The sequence below is a fragment of the Panthera tigris genome, chromosome D4 (assembly GCF_018350195.1).
Source record: "Panthera tigris isolate Pti1 chromosome D4, P.tigris_Pti1_mat1.1, whole genome shotgun sequence".
Taxonomy (NCBI): domain Eukaryota; kingdom Metazoa; phylum Chordata; class Mammalia; order Carnivora; family Felidae; genus Panthera; species Panthera tigris.
The window spans coordinates 78,121,702-78,136,078 of NC_056672.1; the positions used below are offsets into that span (position 1 = coordinate 78,121,702).

General features: G+C 46.6%; 1 protein-coding gene across 2 annotated transcripts in view; it reads right to left on the bottom strand.

The window, feature by feature from the left end:
* The window catches only part of BRINP1 (BMP/retinoic acid inducible neural specific 1), a 173,439-nt gene that overhangs the window by 115,421 nt on the left and 43,641 nt on the right, over window positions 1-14,377 (bottom strand). For both annotated transcript variants that reach the window (XM_042964823.1, XM_042964825.1), the window contains exon 2: window positions 9,385-9,652. In XM_042964823.1, the coding sequence (XP_042820757.1) occupies window positions 9,385-9,602 (218 nt within the window). In that variant the 5' untranslated portion in view covers window positions 9,603-9,652. The remainder of the gene's footprint in view (window positions 1-9,384; window positions 9,653-14,377) is intronic.

The following is a 14,377-nucleotide window of genomic DNA, read 5'->3' on the forward strand; positions in this document are numbered from 1 at the left end:
TACTGCGTCTGTATCTGTTTATTGAGTGTCAATATGAAAAGAAAATGAAGATGAGTCAGGGTTAAGAAATGTAAAACCAACAGAAAGAAAAAGCATTGCTCTAAATAGGTGTCTAGTAATATTCTGACAATTAGCTAGAGTTTGGTTGAAATCAATTTGCCATTCCAAATCTCTTTCACTGTTGCCTCCAAGCTGCTGTTCAGCCTTATGCCCTAAGTCACTGCAACACACACACACACACACACACACACACACACACACACCTATAGATCTAGGCTTTCTCCTACCTCTTATCTTTGCAGACTCTCCTCCATCTGCCTGGGCTGCTTTTCTTTTGACAGCCTTCTCACAAATTCCTAATCGTCCTTGAACACTGAGTTCAATGCCCGTTCCTCTAGGATGCCTTCTTAGACTTGTCTTTTCAGCCCACACTTCCCCACCATCACAACCCCAATGCTAGGGGAAGCCCCCCCACCCCCAAACACAGCACCAAGGGCATTGCTCACCCAGGGAACTTAACACATGCACTGTGCTCATTTGTCTTTCAGTCAATTTTCCCCAAGATATAATGAATTCCTTGAGGGCAGGGATCAAAGTTTCCCCTTCTTAACCCCAAGGGAACAGTGCAGCGCCCCCCGCTGGTAGGAGTTTGGAGATCAGTAAACATTTTTCAAAGGAAGGACAAAGCTGCTGGGTGCTCCAGATCATGGATCCAGTTCCTGCTTCCTTGGCCAAGGTTTGGAGCGTGGAGTCTGAAGCTGCAAGGCCTTGTCTCTCCTCCCTTCCAAATTCCCCAGGTCCTAACAGTGGACATGTTTGGTGTCGGCAGCTCCGTGTGAGGCAGGTGTACAAGCCTGTCCATTTTCGGTCATTGCTTCTCACTAAAGCTGGGTCATTGCTTGGCCAAGATCGAAGCAAACTCAAGTTTGCAGCTCACGAAGTCAGCTCAGTAATGACAAGGCAGCAAAAAGGTAAAGGATAGCAAAGGTAGCAATTTGGTAGCAATAAAGCTATCATTCTTGGAAGTGGAAGATCAATTTTAAATAATCAACACAAAAGATTATCTTTGAATCGACTCCACGTGGCCAGGGGGGTGTTTGCTGTGTATCCTTCCCCAACCCTCTCTATTCAGGGAGAAGTTGATCAGAAATTTGGATTAAATGAGGGACAATGTAGGGGGAGGGTATAGGGTAATGGTTCTCACCAGTGACACCATTCTTTAAGTGGCTATAGTTGATAACTATCAACAGGGGACACTGTCCCACTCTCATCTTCTTCCATACGTACTGGGCATGCTCTTAAAGGGATAAAAAGTGTCTGTTAACCCACTTGGTCCAAACTGGTTTTTAATAACTCAGGCCATGTATATCTGAACCTAGCAACAGAGCGTAAACATCTTACTTCCTAAGGAATTCTGTAGTCAGAGGAGAAACCCACCAGATCTCCCAGGCCTTCTAGAAGAATGGAGATTGTTTTTTGTTTGTTTGTTTGTTTGTTTGTTTGTTTCTGGAGGAGAAAACTGGTTTCCCTTAAATACTGCCTCTCTGCAGCAGGAAGCAAAAATTGATTCACCTTCCTAAATGCATTAACTTGCACTCTGGTCTGAGGCCATGTCTTGAAACATGCAAAATCACTTCCCCTTTGGTCCTGCAGCCAGACTCTTTGGGAACGTGGCCATTACACTGATGTCTATATTGCAAGCATTCCAACTCAAACTCATGAAGACCAAATTCTAAGACTATTTATTCCAATATCCTTCTCACCAGCCCTTTTCCTTTTGTTCCAAAAATACTTGCTCCAGAGCAGAATGTCTCTACCTCAACACTACTGACATTATGTGTCAGATCATTCTTTGCTGCAGAGAGCTATTTGTACATTATCAGATGTTTAGCAGTGTCCCTGATCCCTGACCTCTAAATGCTGGCAGCACCCATTTGCATAACAAACTGTGGCAACCAAAAATGCCCCCAGACATTTCCAAATGTCCCTTTAGAGAGCAAAATCACCCCCGACTGGCAATCACTGTCCCACTTCCTTGGCCAAGTGCTAGCTCTCCAAGTTAAAGAGGTGTCCCTTTAAGAGCTATGACACAGGTGGGTGTCTTAGCCTGGGTGGCTAAGCATCAGACTTAGACTCAGGTCACGATCTCACAGTTTGGTTTGCGAGTTTGAGCCCCACCCTGGGCTCTCTGCTGTCAGCACAGAGCCCACTTCAGATCCTCAGTCTCTGTCTCTCTCTCTTGCCCCACCCCAGCTCATGCTCTCTTTCTGTCTCAAAAAAATAAATAAACATTAAAAAAAAAAAAAAAAGAGCTTTGACACAGGCTGGTGTCCAAAAGGGGAAGACTCAAAGCCAGGTAGAACCAGCAACTCCTTAAACCTGCTGTTAGAATTCTAATACCTCTGAGAATAAGAGCTTGCAAGGTCAAAGAGATTTGATCAAATTTGGGAAGCAATGGTTAACAACGGTTAAACACACAGGCTCTGGAATCTGCTTACCTGTGACATAGCCTACTCTCCCAGAAATTAGCTCTCTTTCCTTGGAGAAGTTATGTAAACAGAGATGATGACAATACCTAGTGCACAGAATGACTGGAAGGATCAATCAGTCGGAATAATTTATACTCAGTGTGTTCATACTGGACCCTTGGTAAGCTTTCAATGCTAGCAATGAACTTGCCATCATTGTTATCATTTATTTGACTGTGGGATCTTTTTTGTTGCCGTTCCAAAAAACACCTTTTAACATCACATTGAGCTGGAGTTCTATATAATCTACTTTAAGAAATGCTGATTTAGACTCAATTTCCCTATGCTAATAGAAATCTAACACTGGCACCATGGGATACTAAGATCCTGTCTGGAATCCAGAGGCTGCTGGTTTCCTTTCAAGTTCAGCCACAAGCATCCTGAGTGGTGCAGTGGCAGACCTCTCCATTGCTACCGCTTGTCTGTAAGCTCCTAGAAGGCAGGGACCACTCTACCTTGTACTTTATTGGTTCCCCAGTGCACAGCATCTGGCATACCTAGGTACCCAACAGATACTCTTGAATGATTTCTGGATAAGGACCGCATCTCATTCATCTGAGGGAGACCGTCCACCTAGCCCCAGCCCCATTCATTCAGCCAAGTAGCTTTACCGCAAAACCTACTATAGATATTTTTGTGAAATACGTCAGGGAACCATTAGGATATCAGATTAGAACTGAGATTCATGCAAGTCTGAAATAACTATGCAAGACAGTTAGGCAATCAGACTTGGTTTCCCAGGATTCGATTTACATTCAACTTTTAGGTACTTATTTTGGGCTCAAAGGAAGGTGCACCATAAGCCACAAATCACTTGCTCAGCAACCTGCAGGGAAAACCACTCAATCTGAAAGCACCTCTTGCGGCATAGTGCCTGCCATTGTCAGTATCTCCCCTCCGCCCTGACTCTCCAGAACCAAGTGTACAAAGGGTTCTATAATTTTTCTATTAAGTACGCCCCCGAAATAATTGCTACATTTTCCCATTACTGATGATTGCAAAGTCAGGGAAAAAAATAAACAGAAAATAAAATCCAAAAAGGCAGGAAACATCTTTGGACCAAACGGAGCTTTTTCAGACCAGACTGACTTCTAAATCGTCTCAAGAACAAAATAAATAATTTTTAGCAATGCAGTCGGCCCTTTACTCTGAGGTAAAGGGGTCAAGTCGAATTTATACAGGTCCTGCAAAATTTCAAGCCCTACATGGTTTTTTTTTTAACGTTTATTTATTTTTGAGACAGAGAGAGACAGAGCATGAACAGGGGAGGGGCAGAGAAAGAGGGAGACACAGAATCTGAAACAGGTTCCAGGCTCTGAGCTGTCAGCACAGAGCCCGACGCGGGGCTCGAACTCACGGACTATGAGATCATGACGTGAGCCGAAGTCGGACGCTTAACCGACCGAGCCACCCAGGCGCCCCAAGCTCTACACGTTTGATATCAAAGTTACTTCTTACCACAAGCACACAAGGCATTTAATATTAGCTCCATCTTACAAATGAGAAAACTGAGCCTCAAAGAGGTTGCAATTTGCCCACTGGCAAAAGGAGTTTCTCAGTATTTGATGGTGAACCAGGTAACTAAAAACCAGAGAGAGTCATGACAGCATAAGGTAAGGGCTCTTGTGGGGTCTCAGAGGCCCGCTTCTGATTCCCAGCTGTGCCACTTTCCAGATGTGTGACCCTGGACAATTTGCTTACCCTCTTGGTGCCTTAGTATTCTCATTCATAATATGGACAATAATAGTATTTCCCTCCCAGAAGGGCTGTGAGTATTTAATGACTAATATATGTATGGGCTTAGCAGAAAGTGAAAATCAATGATTTCTTTTTAGAATGATGACTTAGAGCCTTAATGAAAAAAAAAAACATTTGTAGCTAGAAGAACATTTAAATTTCATAAAGCAGTCCTACACAAACTTTACCTCATTTGACCTACTAGGTAGGCCAGACATCATTATCCCTTTCTACAGAGGAGAAAATTGAGGATCTGAGCCGTTCCTTATCCATTCCTGTCCATGGAACGATAACTGTTTGTTTATTGACTTGTATGTTTCTTCTACCTTCTACCCTCAACTCCAAGTCTGGTGGAGGAGGGGCCGGGCACTACAGGTTGTGCACATGCATGTGTGTTTGTGAGGGTATATGCCTCACTGTTTTCTCTTGGTCATTTCGGGATCACTAAATCGTAGCACAGCTCATGGCATTATGACCAGAGCTAAATTTTACAGCAACTGATGTATGAATGAGTGAATATGCATGAATGCCTCGGCCCAGGACGAGAAAGCTAGAAAGTGGCTCAAAAATAAACAAAGTTTCCAGACTCCAAGTCCACTCTTCTCCACTACCCCAGGCTAAATCCTCAGGGGACATTATTTCATGGAATCATGGAATTTCAGAAAAGGCAAGGACCTTGAAGATCACCTTCACTAACAGTCTCGTTTTACAGATGAAGAAACAAGCTCCTAAAGGTCCATTATTTGGCCAAAAGCACGCACGAAGGAGGCAGGAGAGGTGGGCCAGCACCCAGGTTCCCTGACTTCAAGTTCAACGACACTGGCAGGTTCAGGCAGGAAATGGCCCAGTCTTCCCTCCATGTGGCAGCTGAGACTTACGCATGACAGAGCGTGTGCCTCATGCACCCAAACCACTGCCTGTACACATATTATTGCTTTGCTTGTGAAACAACGTGAGAGAAGACTTCTGCTGGGATTTAATGGGAAAGGTTCCCATCCTTGCCATTGGCACGGACTCCCCACCATGATTCTATGGGCTGAAACCAGCCTCTGTGTGCATATGCATGAGGAAAGAAAGGGAAGAAATGGCCTTACCCCACTTAAGTGCAGAGAGCAGACCTCCTCTCAGACTTTTTTCTTTCTGAAGCTCCCAGATCATCCTGGGGCCCGCCATGGGTTCAGGGTGGGGTGAACTGGCCAAAGCTTGAAGACTAGACACCTCAATAAAGCTGGCTCTCCAGCATAAGACAATATGGCGCATTCCTGGAGAAAGCCTTTCTTTCATGATGCAAAAGTCTATTGTCTAATACGCTATGTTCACATTAGCACATAAGAAGGCACACTGGAAATCACCGGTTTCGTGTTTCCACAAAGCAGCACTCAATGAGGACAAAGTGTCAATTGACTATTATCCTGATGAGTATGTCCTAGCTGGCTTTGGCTCTGGTCTGAACCTGGCCTGGATGGGCACCATGTCTCTGGGTACTTATTTGCATGTGGGTACACGTGCAGATTATGATAGGAGCCCCACTTAATCTTTGCATGTAAGAAACTGGTTCCAGATCAAGGTTTACAGTATTAATGATCTCCCAGTTACACCTACTCTGCTCTTTTTTCCTTTGTAGCACTTATTGTGTGTGTGTGTGTGTGTGTGTGTGTGTGTGTGTGTGTGTTTAATCAATGTCAGTCTCTCCTATGAGAGCAGGGACCATGTTCATTGTACTCATCATTATATCATCTGTACCAAACACAGTGCTGGGCCTGTTGCTGGTACTTAATAATTATTTGAAGATTAAATAGAGGAAGGAAGGAATAACTAGATGACCAGGGGCCTGACTTCTGGGGTGAACTCCATCATTTAATTAACCATGTGACCTTGGTTAAATCTTATACTTAATTTTAGAACTAGAAAGCATGGTAGAAATCAGCCTGTTGGATGACCGCACACTTTGCTTTAGCAGTGGGATCCGACGGAAAGGATACGTAAAATCAGACCGTGAAAACAGCAGAGTCAGACCTTCTCTTGTGTAAGCACCGTGCACAGCTGGGGGGGGATCCTGCCTGAGCACCCCCCCCACACACACACACACACACTTTGCCTATCTTCCCACACTAAAGTGGCTTTTTTGACTTCTTTAATCGATCCTCAAGATTTCCAAGAGCACAGGTTGAAAACCACTGATGTATTTCAAGGCTACCATTTGACAGACGAAGAAAGCAGGATCCAGGAGAGGAGGGAGCCTGACTAATGTCACAAGACCAATGCCCAGAAAGCTAGAGTTAGTATCCAGATGTCCTGACCCCCAACCTCACTAGCAACCTTTCACTTCTTAGCATCTCAAAAACCAACCCCAAAGGTTCACAAAGCGGTTGGGAGGAAAAATGTTTGCAAGACTCCCTTCAGAACTCTGACACACTCGACGTTGGGGCACCGGGCTTGGGGGAGGGGCAGCCATGCAGCACAGTGGCTGGAAGGAGGGCTTTGGGGTCAGGCAGGTCTGTGTTTGGACCCCAGCTCCTGTTCCTTACCACAAGGAATGTGTCCATGGGTCCCACCGAGTGGGTCAATGCACTCCGCCTCCCCAAGTCCTGGCCTTCCTACCTATAAAAGGCCAAGGCACTGCTCACCTGACAGAGGATGCTGTGAGAATTGAATGGCCTCTTTTCATGGCACATCTGAAGTGCTCAATTAAAGGCTGCCACTGTCGAACGTTTGTGTCTATGGTTCTACTCAGGGTATCCGCGGAAGTCTAGGTTATTTCAACAGCAATCACAAACATATGTTAATCATCTAACATGCAGGATAGCTCCTGTCTAAAACTCAAGCATAGCCCTCCTACTGTATCATTACTACTCATCTTCAAGCCAACACAGCCCCAGTGTCTAACACCGGGCCAGGCATACAGCAGTCGCTAAGAAACATTCCTAAATAATGAACGGATGCCTTTAGTTCTGCCGTATTCATTGGCGTGGTTATGGATTTATAATCAGACTTTGTTTCCACCCCAGACTCCATCATTTCTCGGCTACCTCACTCTATTCAAGTCAGTCACCTTCTGATCTTTAAAAAGGAAATTTGAACCCCAGTCATCCAACTTGAAGGTGGCTTCAGGAGGCTCAAGTGGGAGCAAAAGCCACATGTGAAACCAAGGAGTTATCGTCTGACAAAACACAAAGAGGATAACATTCCTAGATCTCCACTACTTGCCCCGTTCCCCTCAATCCTTTATCTCCAGCCTCCATCTTTCCGAGCACCAGGAATTTCAGATGCCGGTGCATTCTGCTGAGTAATCAGGGAAGCACCCATATTTGGTTTATGCGTGTTCACAGATAGCAATGGCTGCATTCTGCCAGAAATTATGTTAAGGATCCAACTCTGAAATTAGGCAGACAACTATTGTTCTTGGGTAGTTGAGGAATAGTTGTCCCCAGGAGTGGGCTTCTGAATCAATAATTACATTTCTATCTATTTATTTATTTTTTATTTAAGAGAGAGAGAGACTGAGAGAGAAGGATACAGGCGATCCAAAGCAGGCTTTGCTCTGACAGCAGAAAGCCCGATGCAGGGCTCGAACTTGCAAACTGTGAGATCACGACCTGAGCCGAAGTCGGCAGCTCGACCAACTAAGCCACCCGGGCACCCCAATAATTACGTTTTTAAAATTCTGGTATTCTTCTCTTTTTAAAGAGGAAATACCCCTAATTTTTCATCCTTGTGTTCCTTCCCCCTTTTCTTGCCCACCCCATGTCCACGCTTCTTTGTGTCTTGCTTTCCATCAGGCTCAGAGCACCTCTCCCCAGTAACTCTCTGATTGCTTAGCACCCTTCAAGGCTCATCTCTGAACTCTTTCATAGATAGAACCGCTGCAGAACCTCAGCCACTAGTGGGCCAACTTCCAAAGTAGGGTTTGAATATTCAGCATAAGCCACAGGCAGGTACAGCTGGTAGAGGCTGGATGAATCTCACATCCCTAATCCATAATGCCCCCAAATGTGCAAGGGAGACATGTCTATTTTCATACCAAATACAAAAAAAAAGACTTACGCCCTGAACGCAAGCCTTCCCTGATGCAGTCAGCATCCTTTTCCTCCACCATGTTCCCCAGCTCTCCTGTTCTCACTGGCCCAGGAGGGTCAGGGTGTGCCCCTTCTTCCTTGACCTTGAGACAAAGATTATACCTCTAGAGAGCTTTTGGCATTTTCCAACTCATTTAGGTACACAACACGTATTGTGCACTTTTGACACACTGTAGCAAAAAAAAAAAAAAAAAAAAAAAAATCACTCAAGGGATCGGATCCAAAAATGAATTGCATGGAAGTCCTGCCTTCCAAGAGCTTCTAGTAAGGGAAGAAAGAAACACAAAAAGGCACTCTCTAATTTCAGACGGTTTAAAACAAAAGAGATGTAAGTGTAGAGAGCTGTGGAAGAATCAAAGAGAAGGTGAAAGCCCGGAATGGGGAGAATCTCAGATGGTTTCAAAGAGAAAAAAAACTTGGGGCTAAGTCCTTTTTGGATGAATGGCATTCTAAAAAGTCAAGAGCCACTTCAGACCTGCTCAAGAAAACATTGTCCGTGGACAGTCCCTACTTGTTTCCAGATGTGTGAGTATGTTTGGGAAGGATACGGGCACATCAGTGGCATTTGCAAACAACACTACCTATAGCTGAATTTGATTAAAAATTCTGTGACCACGGATACCGATAAAACGGGGTTTGAACCCCAATCCCAGCACTTACTGACTGTGTGACTTCAGGCAAATACTTTCACCTAGCTGAGGATCAGTTACTTCATGCATACAGTGGAGAGAACAAATGGAATCTACCTCCGACGGCGATTACGAAACCTTAGATGAGATGGCATGTACAAAGTAAAGCACCATGCTTGGCACACAGTAAGCACTCAATAAATGTTAGCGATTTGCTCTTCTCCTTGTCATTGTCAATCTCTAGTGCAAAGTACAAAAACAAGGTGAAAAGACGAGTAACGACCCGCTGAAGGCTCACGATCCCTTGGCCCAGACGGTCCTCCACGCGGCAAGGCCCTACCAACACCGGACGCCAAAAAGCACTCTGTGAATCAAAGGCGCGGGAGGCAGGGACCAGCTTCACCCAGATCTTACCTGTATATTTTATATCTGGTTGTAAATCCTTGACGGTGTCTTTCCACAAAGGATAGGTAGCTCCTGGAGTGGTGGAAAGGCCCCCTGTCTGAAATAAGCCAATCAAATTCCTTGGAGACATGTTGGTCTGTCCCAGCTGGTTCCTGGTGGGAGGGCTGCACTGAGATACGGCCCCATACAAACAGGAAGTAGAGGAGCTCAACAAACCTCCAGTTCATGCTTTTCTGCCGGCCTTTTTCCTCTCATTCTTGCTCCATTCTGTGGAGTCCTGAGGAGAAAGAGTAAAAAAAAAAAAGAGACAGAGAGAGAGAGAGAGAAAGAGAGAGAAAATAAAACAAAAGGAAGAGAAAGACACAGGAAAAGAAAAAAAAATGTGGTTAAAACATCTTCATAACATCATAACAGTAAAGTGTATCAAGGTTTACAAAACCCAGTATGTTTCTGGTTAAGAGCACGGCACCTGGGGAGACCTGGGCTCGCGTTCTTGCTTCGCCGTTCACATAGTGTGTGAACACGGACAAATGCTTAGCCTCTTAGGGATGCAGCCGCCTCAAGGGCAAAACAGAGGATGGGCTTCGATGCCTACACCATGGCACTCGGCACGTCATAGGAATGCAAGGCGTATGTGTTCGAAGGACGAGTGAAACAGACGAAGGCAGAACCAGAGTCTCATACAGCCAGTGAGGAATGTGGCAGTAGAACTCAGGCGTCTGTCCCACCCAGTAGCTCCACAGACAACCTGCCTCTTGTGATCGAGACTCCACAAACGGGAGCTCTTTTCTCCCCTCGTCTCACACAGACGCGTACGCGAGTACACGCTTGGCTTCTGCGTCATCGGAGGAATGCCCAAAGTCTGAGGATGGCCTGTGACCATGACTCTGGGGGCTGGACACCTTGCGGGTGAAGGTTTACGGAGCTCCTGAAAGTCCAGTTCTACACTGCTCAGTGGAATGTCTCCTTGACCCCAAGGACACGTGGCCAGCGGTTTCACTGTTGAGGATTCTGAGCCTCAAACTCCCTGAGGTTCAGATGGGAAAATAAAGGCGAAGAGATTAGGTGGGGTTTTGCCCACCTCCCTTTTTTTTGGGGGGGGGGTGTTGATAACAGCATAATGGTGCCATGTTGGAGAAAAGTTTAAGACTAAGGGAGAGCTGAGGCAGAGGCCCTTCATGGGGAGAAGAGAAGAGAGACCACAGGCCATGCTTAGCTTTTCGACACTCGTCTTTACCATCATTTTCTAATTATCAGATTAGCACAGTGCTTGTGCCCCCAACCCCACTTATTCTAGAAGAGCTTATCTCGCTCATTATTTGAAAGGCAGATTTGAACCCAGGTTCCATCAGTTACAATCAGCATCATTTCAGGCAAGTCATTTCATATCTCTGTGTCTTCCTTCCCCTGTCGGCAAAATGTGGTTAACAGTAGCCCCTAGCGAGAGAACGGAGTGACGTAACTTCTGTAAAGTGTCCCAGCCAGGGCTTGCCATTTAGTAAATGCTCAATAAATGGCATCAATGATGAGAAGGATAGTGACAATGATGAATGTTAACACTGATCGTGTCCACATCTTCCCTGGTGGGGGGGTGGGGGGTCTTGTGCATACTGTCTCCACTGCCCGGCCAAGTCCTATTTATTTTTCAGTAGCCAGCTGAGGTCGGGTCCTCAGGGATCATTTCCCATCTTTCGTTCTCTCTAAAAGTGTTTGTTCCTTCCTCACGGTTCTCGCTGCTCACTCTGTGAAACTGTACATCAGTCCTTAGTTATCTTTTCTTATATTTATTTGTTCCTGGGTCAGCTTTGCTCTTCATAACTGGCCAGAACCTTTAAAAGACGGTCTCTACACAGGGCGAGCTGTGTGACGCAGGACAATCACCTCCCTTCTCCGAAGCTCAGATTTTTAGGCCTACCATTTAAAAACGGCCAAGACACGGGGGGCTCCTGGGTGGCTCGGTCGGTTGAGTGTCCGACTCTTGCTTTTGGCTCAGGTCACGATCTCACAGTCGTGAGTGAGCCCCGCGTTGGGCTCTGTGCTGAGAACGGAGCCTGCCTGGGATTCTCCCTCTCCCTCTCCCTCCGCCCCTCCCCCCACCCCAAAAAAATTAAAAACGGTGAAGACATAAACATGTTGTCAGGTGTAACGCCATGTGTAAACATGAAGAGATGGGATATCTTCGTCGTCTACGCTTCCGGCTGAAAATGGGAAGAAAGTAAAGCTAAGAAAGAGAAAGTAAAAAAAAAAACAGACAAGAGATGTGAATTTCCTACCCAGGCGGCCACGGCCCTCTGGCGCCCAACTGCACCCTGTTATTACGAGAAGCTGCAAAAATCTCGGCGCTGCAAGCCCCAGCTGTCGGGGGCAAAGGACAGAGGCACGGGAGCAGAGCCGGGGGCCGCCAGAACCCGTGGCCTCAAGTGCAGTTCAGAGCCTCGAACAAAGCAGTGCGTGTCGAGGGCAGAACCGGGGCAGCTCCAGCGGCCTAAACCATCCACCTGACCGCAAGCAGGGGCCGGAAGCGGTTGTTCGGCACGGCCGGCAGGGGGCGCTGCAATACACCGAAATCGCATTCAGCCCTTCTCCAGGGCTTCCGCTGGGAGTGGGTGCGGGGTGAGGGCCCACGACAGAGTGCTTGGCTGCCAGCCGTTTGCAAGAAAACAGGATGCAGGGGGCCTGCAGCTTTCAAAAGGGGAAGAGCCTGTCCGTGGAACCGCAGAGCTCGTGTGTGTGTGTGTGTGTGTGTGTAAGAGGGTAAGCTCTTAGCCCATAGTCCTAGAATTGGCTGACAGCTGACCCATCTAATCCAGTGTTTCCCAAGTGGCAGCCATGTTAACCCCGAAGGACATCTTTTTTTTAACAAATATTATTTTTTTTAAATTTGTTTACTTTGAGAAAGAGAGAAAGCGTGAGGGGGGAGGGGCAGAGAAAGAGGGCAAGAGAGAGAACCCCGAGCAGGCTCCACACTGTCACTGCAGAGCCCCATGCAGGGCTCGAACTCACAAACCATGGGATCATGACCCGAGTCGAAGTTGAATGCTCAACCGACTGAGCCACCCAGGTGCCCCTCCAAGGGACATCTTGAGTGTCACGAAAGAGGGGGGTGCCACAGGCATCTAATGGGCAGGGTCAGGGATGCCGCTAAACATCCTGTAATGTACAGAACATTCCCACAGCAAAGAACATTGGACCCAAATGTCAACTGGGCAAAAGTTAAACCCTGGCTGACTCAACTCTCCACAGGACCACGACCCGGCTCCTGTCTTCCAGCTCCTGGGGGTCATTCTGTCGTACTGTCTGGGCAGGGCAGCACGTGCATGTGGCTGTGTTTTGAGCCTTCTCTGTCATTGGGACAGTAAATGTCACTGAGACAATTTACATCCCAGCAAGTGGAGATGAGTGCTTCGTGGAAGAAGTCTGGACACATCTCTGTTGACTCAGAAAATCACAATAATCCACAGAACACTAAAACTGGAAATGAAAGTTTCTAAAGGTGCGTGTTAAGAGAAGTGGATGTTTTGCTGGGCAAGAGTAAGGACTAGTAGGTGTGAAACAGACATGTCATATCATGAAGACGCTAGGACTCATGGGAACAGACCCCAAATAGTACCAACTGTACTAGAGGCCCAAGAGAATAGCAGGGTCTGTGACTGATATTTATTGAGCGTCTACTGTATACTTGGGTCTAAAGCAGTCTGTACCCTTGGTGGCAGCGAATGTACCCAGTACAGGCTAGAGGTTAATAAAGGTTTCTTCATGAGATCTGTACAACTGCCCATTTAACAGATGATAACCTTGCGGCTTGGAGACATTGGATGACTCCTAAGTTCACAACGTCTGAGTGTTAGATTCAAGACCCAAGCCATGTATATCCTTGCATAAAGTCTGTATAGTTTCCACGACATCCCCCAGCCTTACCACACATCAGCTGAAATTAGGTCCTACCCTCTAGGGATTCAACATATGAAGGGAGGTGGTATCATACCCACGCAAGAGGAATTTTAATATAAAATAGGCTGTCATGAAAACTACAACAACCAAAAAATATTCGGTGGAGAAATAGATGTACAGACATTGTTTCCAACACAGCGATTTGGAAGGATCCTACAGAACAGGCGGTATTTGAGCAGGTCCTTAAATAGCATGTAAGGTTTTGGGGTTTTGTTTTGTTTGGTTTGGTTTTTTTTAAGTTTATTTATTTATAGAGAGAGAGAGGGGTGGGGGGACAGAGGACCTGAAGCAGGCTCTGTGCCAACAGCAGAGAGCCCAATGTGAGGCTTGAACTCATGAACCAGGAGATCATGACCTGAGCTGAAGTCGGAAGCTTCATCGACTGAGCCACTCGGGGGCCCCACACGTAAGGTTTTATTAAGCAGAGACGTTGTGTGTGTGCGTGTGTGTGTGCACGTGTGTGTGCGTGCGTGTGGGTGTGGGTGTGTCTGTCTCTCTCTCTCTCTCTCCCTCTCCCCCCTGCCCTCACCAAGAAAGAACTGCGTATCCCAATTCCGTGCTATACGTATACTAAGAGCAAAGAACTATAGATGTTCAAGAATTCGTTCACTCATCCATTAACATATTTAGCTGGAAATCAAATGAAAGGAGCAGAGCAGCAGCAAGGGCCCTCAGGGGACGTATTCTCCGCTGGGCTGGGACGAGTGAACACAGAGGCAGAACCTCTATGTGCGATGGTGAGCAGGCCTCTAAAGAAAATCAAAGCAGATAAAGGGGACTGGGAGCGAGGCTGTTCCCCGAAACACGTGGTGTTCAGGAAAAGCTCCTCCGGGAAAGCGGTTTTTGAGCGGACACCTGACGGAAGGGAAGGGGTGGGTGGTGCAGATGCCTCAGAGGAAAAGAAATGTCCATGGAAGGGAGGAGCGAGGGAGTAGTCAGAGGCCAACCCGTCGTTCAGTCTCCTGCAGTTTAGCTGCGGGAGGAACCGCGTATTAATTGAGCATTTACTATGTCCTAGAAACCACAGAGCCGCTTTCCACACGTGACCTCG